The following is an 11,813-nucleotide window of genomic DNA, read 5'->3' as shown; positions in this document are numbered from 1 at the left end:
TCCGCCACGTATCAGAACTCTGCTCCTCTTAACATGCATCAACGGCTGGCCGGGGAGCAGCACGCTGTATTGTGTATTGAGAAGAATCCTGCGTCTCAAGCACCCATGATATTCGAAAGCTAACCTTGCACATCATATACCTTGAGAACACGTCGAATTCAGTGTGAAGACTATTAACACACTGTATCGAGAAAGAGTTCTGTGTCTCAAGCACCCATGATATCCGAAAGCTAACCTTGCACATCATATACCTTGAAAACACATCGCATTTAGCGTGAAGACCAACTCATTCAACAGACGCGAGTAAAAAAAACCAAACACCGCATTATCCAATCCAAACCACCATATATCCAAGCTGCATTAGCTTAGATCTCCTTCTATTTGATGGCGATTATGCTTGATTTGGCTTGGTTCGGGGAGCGCGGGGCTTTTTCTCCACGGCGGCCAATTCGGCTGGGACTCCCTCGGCTGGTAGTGGAACGCCCATTGCATCCAATTCGATGTCGAGGTCTTTTCTGACACGAGGCTTGAAATCTTTTCGCTGGTAGATCTGGCGGTCTTCCTCAGCCTTGGCTACTCTAGCCGCCTTTTTCTCTTCCGTAGTCAATGGGGTCTTGGCTGCGGGAGCTTTCTGCTTGTTGGCAGAGTTCCTCCCCGCTCTTTGGCGGGGCTTTTTGGCGGGGGGTCCAGCGGTGGTACTGTTGACATCCTCGGCTCTTCGCTTCCCTTTCGCAACATTGTACCCGAGTGGTTGTGAGGTAGCTCCTTGACTAGAGCCGATTTCTGAGTCGGCTGATTCGGTAGGTGTTATAGGTGGCGAGAGTAGCTTGGTAGCCTTTGATGAAATAGGCTCTGGTGTAGGTGATCGATAGGAGATCGTGTCTTGACAGCTGATTGTGTCTTGAGAGCTGACTGTATCAGATTCATCATCAGATATCGAGACTTCCTGTCTCTGGCGTGTTTCCTCAATCCAAATAGCCTCAGCATCGGTTACAGGTTTTGTCTTCAGCCATACCAAAATTTCAGCGACTTCAATATCATCAGGTGACTTTACGATCCAGTTGAATTTTGGATCCATTTTTGAAGACATTGTAGCCTAGTGTTGAATTCGAGGCTCTATAGTACAATAATTGTCAGCCTGTATTCTATATATCAGATAACTCAAGACATCAGACTACAGGATTCATTGATGGATAAGGAGCTTCTACAATGTCTACAGCTATAGTCCAGAGGGTGTCCAATAGTCCGGACTGTAGTCCAACAATGAAGATAATCAAATTCTCAAAATCAATTAGAACATTCAAACGATTTGAGATATTGAATCTGATTGGAACATTGAACCATCTTCAAGCTTTTAATCGCTTTTAGATATTCAAAATCTCTTATTGTTGGACTGCAGCCTAGACTATTGGATACTCTGGCTATGGAGTTAATGATGTACCCAATTTGATCCGCCGAACCGGCTAATGAGATGCTCTGCGGTGCCGGATCAATTTGAGACATTTCATCATTATGAAAGCTGGAGACAGTTGAAGGGGGTTCGCTTATCTCAATGATACTGAATAGGGATGAATGTATCAATGCGTCGATGGGCTCCAATGTTTTAATCTTCCAACGAATTTGAGAATTACATGTCTGTGGTTGTTGGATTACAGTGGAGATCGTAACTTCAGTGATAGATAGGAGTAGAATCCTATGCTTTCATTTGAAGACGAGATATATAACCAGCGAGGGTCGATGAAACTGCACTCCTACGACGGAGACTAGAGGAGTGGGGTAGGATTTGACTACTTACTTTGTTGTGATTCGATTGCTGTTGTGAAAGTAGGTCGTGAAAGTAGAATCGTGTCGTGTCGTGAATTTTAATTATTGGAAAAGCGGAATCAGGGGGGGGAGCTTCACGTTTTTATATGGACATGGAAAAAAAGTCGTCCGTACAGTAGATACGTCGATCATTGAGCCGTTAACTCTAGCTTTATTCATGATACCAACGTGTGTACTGTAGCGGAAGCTTAATAGTTCTAATCTCATGTTAGATACCACAGTATTACTAACTTTTCAATGATCAAGACCTATCATATAGGGCTGCATAGGACGATCAACTCACTATTGTTGCACAATAACAATTTGTTTGAAGAGAGTAAATCGCTTGATGGCTGGATGAGTATCACATTACAAATACCAAAGTATGTAGAATTCGAGCTTTAGAGTTCAGTTGGGATTCATTGTAAAACTCATTTGCTATCCCATGTATCTCCATTGATATGGCAGGTGAATGTTCCAGGGAAACATAGATGGATATAACCCGACGGCGTATCTTGTTCTGGCGGTCATTTCCCAACCCCATATTATAGGGATTGTGTGTTTTGAAACGGATGGACGATCCCAAAAGACTTTTGAGTCACTGCAATATACCAATTACATTGCAATCTGTTTGGTTACAATTTAAGCTTACTGAACTTCGCTTGGCACTGAAAATTCCAATTTGATCATCTATCCTTACATCTTGATTGTTGAGCTTGTCCACCCACTTACCATGGTAGTCTGAATGTTCAAGAACGTTATCATTCATCATACGAAATGAAGTCAAATGATGAGGATTGACTCCGCGAGTCTTAAGCCCATAATTTGGGGAAAAGACAGAGATTGAAAAATCATCCAATTTGAAGACCTTCTCAATCCTACGCTTGTCTTGTGTATGATTTCTAGTTTGTTTGCTTCTACTATAACTAGCATATTCTCACCCCACATTTGGTAGTCAGTAAGTTTATGAGTCGCTGGGAAATACATCCGATGATAGCCATCTTGTTTGTATGACGATTAAACCTCTTTCGATTACTACACTTTAATTTCTCGTGGAGAGCTAGGTAAAAAAGTAATAATTTGACATTTGAGGAGTAATCTCGTGGTGTTTTGGGAGTGGCAGTTGAATATCTAGTCTTGAAATAGAAAATGCAAGATGTTCTGGTCGTGGGCGACTACCAGCTTTGGAGGATATATTTAATTAAAAAAATGTATAAATTGTAAGCCTTCGAAGACTCTAGTCCTTTCTGAACCAAACTCGTCAATACCCACTTACAGAGACATGATGGAGCTAATAAGAATACCAAGAAACTTAATCAGATAATGCGGGGTGCTAGTCAATACAGTCTTGTCAAAAAGCACACAAAAATAGTTACGTCAGTAATACGTAGATTCATTTCACATTATCGAATTGCTTAAACCTCAATAATACATTCCAAAGTTTTTAAGTAACATTCAACATTCGAAATAATCTCAAGAGAATATTTTATTTCGTTTCCGTGGTTGTAAGAACGATTGAATCTCGATTTTGATGTACCCACGACTAAGCGGAGCCTCCTCGCTAGTGTTGAGTTTATTTTGACGTCGGTAATCTCGAAAACTCAACCAATCATTCAGCATGCCCCATAATTCAATTAGACGAACACGCGAATTTATATTATTCGAGCTAAAATTAGGTGTAGAGAATAAGTGAGCGGTAGAGACACATGCTTTTCTTTCCGGAAAGAGCTTTCCCGTCCATATAGAGAGGCTTTCGATAAATCCAGGATGTCTTTTGCATGCTTTTAATATTCGACATATTATTTAGAAAGATAGTAAATAAGCTTATTTTAATTACAGAAATTCGAGCAATGATTATTGAAACTTTCATCGATTTTTCCTCGGGTTTCCAAGTGTACTGGCGGTCCACTGTGACTTCCTAAAGTGGCAAATGTAGATAACTTTAGTCTATGATAGCCCCTTGGCAAGAAAAATCAATGAACACGTGAGGCAGTTCATATAGAAATATGACAAGATCTACGTGGAGAAATAATCGGTGTCGTTTAATGGAGGGGTCATTATTCTCCTCAGACTCTTGGACATCGAACTCCGCCTACATTTTGGTGATTCAATGAACCATAGTCTTTGGCAGCCTCTGCAATTTCATGTTGTATCCCCAAGTTACAATCATATTGAGGGTGAAAATGTGTATTCTATCGATTATATTGAGCCACTACAAGTAAATGGAAACAAGTCGTCAAATCAATTCTTTGGCAGATGAATCTTTTTAACACATCTCTTGTAAAAGACATTTAAATCCCAGATGGTATCGAGAACAAGCCCTACAAATATAGCATAAGAGCGCCGTATCGACATCTCAAAGATTAGGGATTTGGAACATCTTCCTTTATAAAAGAGAAGGTATATCCCACTAGGTATTAGGAATAGATAGATGGCCAAGGATACATAGAATAATATAATTGAATTGATAAATGAACGGACAGAAGCAGTACTACAGAGGGCCTTTGAAAGGTATTCAACTCTTAAACTAAGTTTTTTGCAATAGTGTATTCATCTTGAGCGAATATACACACTTGTCGTTTTAACGCTCTTTATAATACCATTCGATATGCCTCATATTTTGAATTATCTTCACTTGATTTGAAGCATTACACATTATCGCCTTGGATTTGATATGTGCCGGAATTGCACCGTGAATCGCTATTAAGTCGAGACTCCTTCCTCTTTCTGTGGGTTATGAATTTGTTCCACCAACTTTACTACGTTTATTGTTCGACAAACAGCCTTTCATCATATCAATAGCATCTAGTATCATGGAATCGGTCATATTAATCTACCTACCTGTGTCTAAAAGCTCTCATTGATACCTCTCATCAAGATTATTCCCACAAAATTCTCATCGTCGCCATTTATACGTCGATTCCAAATATCTATCCCTCAATTTGACGCCATCAAAATGGTATCCGTGTCTCTCCAAACCCACTAACCAACACATCACTCCTATCCCTAAACTAATAGTCGACCAACAGCGTTGACTGTGCCTCAATTCCGGGTCTGACCAACTGCAGAAGACGAATAACCACAGCATATCCTCGTCGTACTGTTTAGATGCACCCTAGAAGGTTTCCTCGCTTTAGAAAAAAGCTCCTCCTTTCCACAGCCCCTGCGAGTTTGATGCGACAATATTGGAGAAGAGATAATAGTGCGACGAATTTCTTTCCACCCGTTCTTCCCACGTCTACATAAGAAATAGAGTCGCCGGCGGTTATAATACTGAATTATTTTCCACGGGATCTTCTGAAATATAACAGTCGAACGCGCAGATGCAAGATCTAAGAATATCAAGCCTCTTTGATGAGACCCCCTCATAAGTTTAGAAGCAGCAAGATATTGAGACTTCGACTATCGAATACAGGCTACTAAATGGCGGCCTTTTACAAATCTTAACAATGCCCCTCATCTACCAAGTATATAATGAGTGCACATCTAAGCCGTATACCTTGATCAGGACCCATACACGATAAGATCGTGAGAAGCCAGTCATTCTAAAGATTTCCTCGATCAAGAACCTTTACAGGCCAGGTTTCGCATGGTATTGTTCCCAAAAACCGCAGAGATAAACATGCTAACTGGCAGATTATAGACTGTTCTCATGTTAGTAACCGAAATTCATTAACATTCATGTCGAAAATCTTTCCCCATTCTTTTCCGGCAATTATCCCTGAGTTTTTGTGGACGGTAAGTTAGTCAGAAGAAGGGAATTATGCTTCTCGATACCGTCATCTCGATATTCGGCGAACCGAAAACTTTATGATCTTCAGCTTGGAATGGCCAGAGATGAGAATGGGTCGAGCGAGATAGCCTCTTTAAACCATCTGCACATCTCTTCTGCATTCTAAAACCATGATGCTCGGCTCCCTTTTTGGAAAGAAGAGACGATGAAGAGAGGGTACAAAATAACAGTGAGCTTTGAGAGACGGTAGTGACAGGACAGAAGCGGAGCAACAGCAGATTCCCACGTCAAGACCAGAACTTTCAATCTTGACAGCGCAATAAAATAACAGAGAGGTATGGTTAGTAGGCAATCATTATGGTAGGCTGATGGGAGCAGTAAAAAGATGGGTGTAGTGGGATGATGAGATTTGTCAAGCAACTACCATTGCGAGACAATATCTATACCTTAGCGGTGTGATGGCAGATTATTTAAAGCTGTCGATTGATTATGATCCATGAGAGAACTAACAAGTTCCCATCAATACTCCCTCAAAGATGGCATACTGACAATCCCAATCTAGATTCAGTATCGCCTTATCATTCTCGACACTCAGTACATACTATATAGGCTTTCTATATAGCAATAAATACTTTATATCCCACTATCCACTTCCAGAAATGAGATTGGACATACATTCAGCAACTTCACACATTCACACATTCAACATTACTCGGAATCGACTAAAATATTGGAATCTGATATGGAATAATCATTCTACTCTAGGATTAAATCAAGCTTGGAACGCCAATATCTGAATGAGACTGAATATTCTACATCAGATTCCCATAATTCAGCACATCTCTGTAAGTATTGGACATGGTAATATGAAATGAAGTGAATGTGGGCCTGCAATCATCTGTGGAAGAGTGGTGAAAAGACTCAAAACCAGCCACAATACTGCTGGTGCAGGCCGGTCATTGCTCGAGCGGGAAGACTTAGCACTTCTCTCGATTCAAATATCTCTCTTGGTCTTGACTCCAATTTTGATGGCTTAATCCCACTCATTAAATTGCAAGACAAGTTTAGGTGACTTCGATTTCATAGTCCTATCTTTCATAGGTATGATGTAAGCTCCCCCTTATCCTTCGCCTAACCCCTACAGACAGCATAACCCTTGGATTTGAAGCTGTCTAAAGTTGTGGTGACTTTAATAGTAGACTCTTAAAAGTGTGGTATCTCAAACCCAAGTGCACCCCCAGGTCACAACTCACATATTAAAGCCTTAGCTCTGCATGAGCGTCGAAAGAAAATAACGATTACTAGTTACTGTTAACAAGTTCATCATTTTCGAATCAATCAGTCTAGGGTATCGTGTCATCCCCTTTACCCCCCAGTCAGACTGATACATTCGATATCCCCGTCTTAACTCCCCGCTTTAATGCGGAATGGCCGTACCTCGTATTCGCTTCTCGTCTTCCAACCCCTTTATATTATTCCCGTTATCGAATGATATTCGATTTATGTTCGGTATAGGTACTTGAGTTCGATTTCTAGGTACCGTCTCGTTGGTATTTTCATGCGTTCCTCGATTCTGCTTTCATTTATATCCATCTGCGATGAATTGACTTCTATTGATGGCCAACCCAAGCGATTATATAACACACTCATTAGCACAATCATTAACATACCCTCTTTACTACCATTCTTCAACTTCATGGATCATTTTTCTCCGGAAATAAAGACTGCTAATGTATTATTTAATATCATGTATATCATTATTTTGCAAGAATTTTTTCAATGTGTGTCTACAGTATCTAGGGCTATTTAGACGAGTGTTATTTAGGTATTTAGATATTTAGATATTCATAGGGTAATATTTATATAATTTCTACGGTATCTTAAATATATCATGTCTACCATCCATAGGTAGCTTTGGAGTAAAATTATGCGATAACAAGTTCACCCTTTCGAAATGTCCATCGAAACATGACACTTAAACTTGAGCCTTTAGCCTTTCTGGGTTTCCATCTACCTTTGGAACTTTGACACATGTCATCTGGAGGGATACAAGACATCATCATGTGAGGTAAAGAGTGGGGACTGAGATCTTTTGACAGATTGCAGATCTTTAAAGTATGGACTTGAAATTGCTTGAGAGGTGTTTAGGTAGTAAGCTAAAAGACCACCGGTGTCACAGGTCAAGGGAACTTAATATCACATCTGGATATGCAGAAGACTATTATCTGTCGATCCTTTGAAGTGGGTAGGATGGAAGCAATGTATGTATCATTGATAAGTGGAAGCTGTGAAATTGCGTAATGGGATTTTCGTTTGTGATAGATAGATAGTGAGTGAGTGAGCGAGCTAATGGATGTGAGAATTTGCACTGAGTGTGTGGGTTTTGGGTGCGGAGTTGGTTTGTTGGAAATGTGTATTGGGGGGAAGCTTTTTATTGAGTAATTGATTGGGGAAGGTCTTGGTTTATGGAATACCTAGGTATTTAGTGTGGATTTGAATATCTGTCTATAAGTATCTAGGTAGGTGGTGTATTTTCAAATTCGTGGGAAATGTAGGAAATGTTGTGGAGATGACGTGTGCATAGAAGAGCACAGTTTAGATTAATGGGATAGTAGATGAAAGTTGATTAAAACAGTTAGTAAGGGATAAGAAAGAAACTCAAAAGCAGGATCTGAATCCGAAAAATAGGGAATTGGAAGTGTGGGAGTGAAATTACCTTGTATATGGATGTGAAATGAGTGATATCTGAACGTTTTGAGATGATTGTGGACACGGATGATCCATTGTGGAAATTTGAGGTTTGGGTCACTGTGGCATCTTTGTATGTTCATCTTGTCTTTTGGGATGAGATGGGTGAGATCATATGAAACGCGGGGTATTGTAGATCTTTCAACTAGGTATTGATAGGAGAGTGTATTTCATAGACTTTCTCCATAAGATTTGCGAAGTTGTTATAGATGATAGGGTATCAAGTTTGTGGTCTTGGACTATCTTCCCATTTCTCTCTTTACCCGTCTATCCTCTCACTCATCAATTTTCCATGCGTCAAGTATCTCCGATTGAGGAAGACTTCAGTAATCATTTTATCATAGAATGTGTCTTGACTTCTCTCGTTTACTGTTCTAGTATCTATCTTGATACTTTATGATGTTTCTATTTGATATCTCATTATATCAATTCCATACCTCAGTATTCTACATACTTAGTATCTCTCCTCCGCTCCTTCTAAAACAGTCTACCACCACAAAATCGAATTCGAATTCAAATTCTTATCCTATATCTTCCTACTCCTCTTCTAACCCTATATACCTACGAAGCGATTCTTCTCTACCATCCATCTACCCATCCACCATATAAAAACCCATTCCAATCCCTTTTCAAAATCTAACCTAACCTTAGAACATCACACCACACATCTCTAATACAACATCACAACATCACAACAACAGCAACAAAATCTAAATACCTCCAGAATCGGTTATTTCTCAAGTTTTCAATGTTTTCTTGGTATTTGACTCGTTGTGTTGATATATGATATATGATATATGATATCTATCTACCTGTTCACGTATCTATCCATTTATCTAGGTACATAAATAGTGACAAGCTATGGATGGAAGTTGTAGACATTTCCCATTCTTAAGATTGGAGAATACCTACCTATCTATATACTAGATACTATACTATACAATCCATCGTCAATCAAGATTACCTCTTTTTACTTCCACTTACACTTCCATTTTCACCTTCACCTTCACTAAGCCAAGTGGGTAATATGTACACAAAATGTTCAATCAACCTCTACATAGTTTGAGTAGTAATAAAAATATCCATCTATTTACTGAGTTAGATATTGATCCATCTACATCCATCTACATCCATCTACACCTTTCCTTTCCATTCCTTTCCCTACCTCCCCTATCTTTCCCACCATCCCTCATCCCCCATCAATCCATCTACTCATCCATAGCCTCCAACCACCCACCTTCGCAAACTCATCACTCATCTGAACCAACAATACAAATACCAACCACAGTAGACTTTATCAACCGTCTGTTAAGCGTGCGATACCGATAATGCAATGGGAGTTTGATATGGAGATGAATAATTGACGGACAGTCTAGATTATAGATACTCGATGCGGTGTTGAACTTACATAAGGATGAAAATGGTTGCGCAAAGAGTATTGAAGAAATTAATTGCCTCGTTAGGTAGTTATTGGAGCTGATGTTATGTGATGAACTAGCAGGGAAGGAACAAATCTCCTACCTATTGTCACAGTAAGGAGCGATCAAGGATACTACTACTCAGACGAGGAGAAGGAACGTGGCACTCCCCAAGCAAGACACCGACTATCACGGACCCAACCATTTCATTCCCCAAACTCCTAGGTAAAATGCTTATATCGTGACAATAACAAGTACTGACGATCCCGGCGTCTGGCAATACGATACCTACTACTAGGTACCTAGTACACACATAGACGCGAAGCACAGCACAGCACAGCAAAACAAAGCCGCAAACACGAATTCCAAGTTTGAGCACACGACATCATCGTTCACCGCACAGATCACCACATCCTCCAAGCTGCTGCTGATCGCGCGAGGATCTTCTGTTCCAGAGGGTGAAAGGACGGCTCGCGGCGAGCTCTAGAGTTTCCCACGATGATCAATTCCCGAGTCGAGGTTTGTCGTTGATGATGATATCTGATGAGGGGTGCTCCACTCTTCCTGTTTCACGGCGGATGGAAAAGAAAGTGGACATCGAACTGTGAATATGGTCGAGTCGAAATTGCGACTACGCAGGTTGACTGACGGACTTTCTAAGTATCGCCGACTTTCTTGAATTGTGTTGACATATTTCAATTCATGTAACGAGAAATCTCGGATTCGCAGATTCGTAATCCTCAGATCATTTAAAATTACGAACCAAAGAGAGATTCTTCAACGCATCACATGATCAAAAAGGGTACCGGCGAGAAAGGATAAGCGATGTAAGAGAACAAGGTATATGTGAAAGTTGGAAACAGGACAGTGAATACCTACCTATCGGAACATTTTTCTTCTCTCGGATATCCATGGTGGTAATATTGATAGCGGCTTCTTATCATTTCAGCCTTTTGACAACGGGATCTCTAGACACTGATTCCGATTGGGTAGATTGATGAGGAGGATGAACATCCAACTATTGAACCTGTTGGGATCTGGAAGGGTATTGAGAATACGATGAACTGACTCCATTTGCCATCATCGGAAAATTTGATTGACTCAAGTCAGATTGCTGAAAGTCTCATTTGACGAGATTGACATGTCTAGAAGCCAAGGAATTCATCCGGATAGTATATATTGCTTTTTTGACATGCTTTGAAGTATTACGCTTTCAATTAAATAATATAAATAGTACCTCCAGACAATTGGAGTCTTCGGACCCGATCTACCCAATGTCTTGAAAAGGGATGGGTGTGTTTTGATTATCCAAGAATCAATAATCGAATTGGAAATGAGCATTTCCTTTGAGAAGACCGGAAGGTTTCGTGGCTTCCTCGCAATCGATGATTTTGTGTAAGGAAAGAAAAAGATTCAATATTAAAAAACGAAGTGACTGGGTCAGGGAAAATAGGGGACCAGAAGCACACATCGTATCGTTGCGAACAGACCACATCATGTCCCTTTAGTATATGAAAGTTTGATCATCATATCGGTTCGCCCCGCAGCAGATATTAACTGGATTGAGTATGATGGATCCTTTTTGAAAAAGGGGTTCGTGATCCACGTCGAATCATATCTTTGCGGTGAGGCGTGGTATTTCCTTCGGTGACGTTTCATTGGTCTTGTTTTAAGAAACAATGTAAAAAGGACATGCGTGGGCCTCGAACATTTTGGATCGTTTGTTCTGGTGATTTTGTTTTCTTTCTGGAATTGGGAAATTGTTTGGTACTGGAAGTTCGAGATGATTTATTCCGAAATGAGGATTTCGGTTCTTCGTATTCTAGAAGGCAAAGAAAACCGGCAGAGTGGATTGTGTACAGGAACCAAGAAGTGTCATTTTGAGGGGAGGGGAGAGGGGAGGGGATATTGAGCTGGTGTAATTTGTAAGACGTGGGACGGTGAGATGGGGGGGTTTTGAGTTTGAGGGAACATGAGGGTGGAGATTGGAGGTTGGAGGTTGGAGGTAGGAGAAGGGTGATGGTGATGGTGATGGTGATGGTGATTGTGATACTTTATGACTTGGAGAGTTGTGTATGTAGATGGTTAGTTGAGTATCTAGGTAGTTTTTG

General features: G+C 40.4%; 1 protein-coding gene across 1 annotated transcript; it reads right to left on the bottom strand.

Annotated features, from left to right (window-relative positions):
• Positions 1 to 391: 391 nt before the first annotated feature.
• EAE97_005423 (uncharacterized protein) lies at positions 392 to 1,078 on the bottom strand (the record flags this gene model as incomplete). The annotated part of the gene is made up of 1 exon (XM_038875935.1): positions 392 to 1,078. The coding sequence occupies one exon, from the start codon at positions 1,076 to 1,078 to the stop codon at positions 392 to 394; it is 687 nt and encodes a 228-aa protein (XP_038733272.1).
• Positions 1,079 to 11,813: the final 10,735 nt, after the last annotated feature.

This window comes from Botrytis byssoidea (assembly GCF_014898295.1).
Source record: "Botrytis byssoidea strain MUCL 94 chromosome Unknown BBYS_009, whole genome shotgun sequence".
NCBI lineage: Eukaryota > Fungi > Ascomycota > Leotiomycetes > Helotiales > Sclerotiniaceae > Botrytis > Botrytis byssoidea.
Note: the sequence above shows the minus strand (reverse complement) of the source record. Positions and strands in the feature narration are given on the sequence as shown.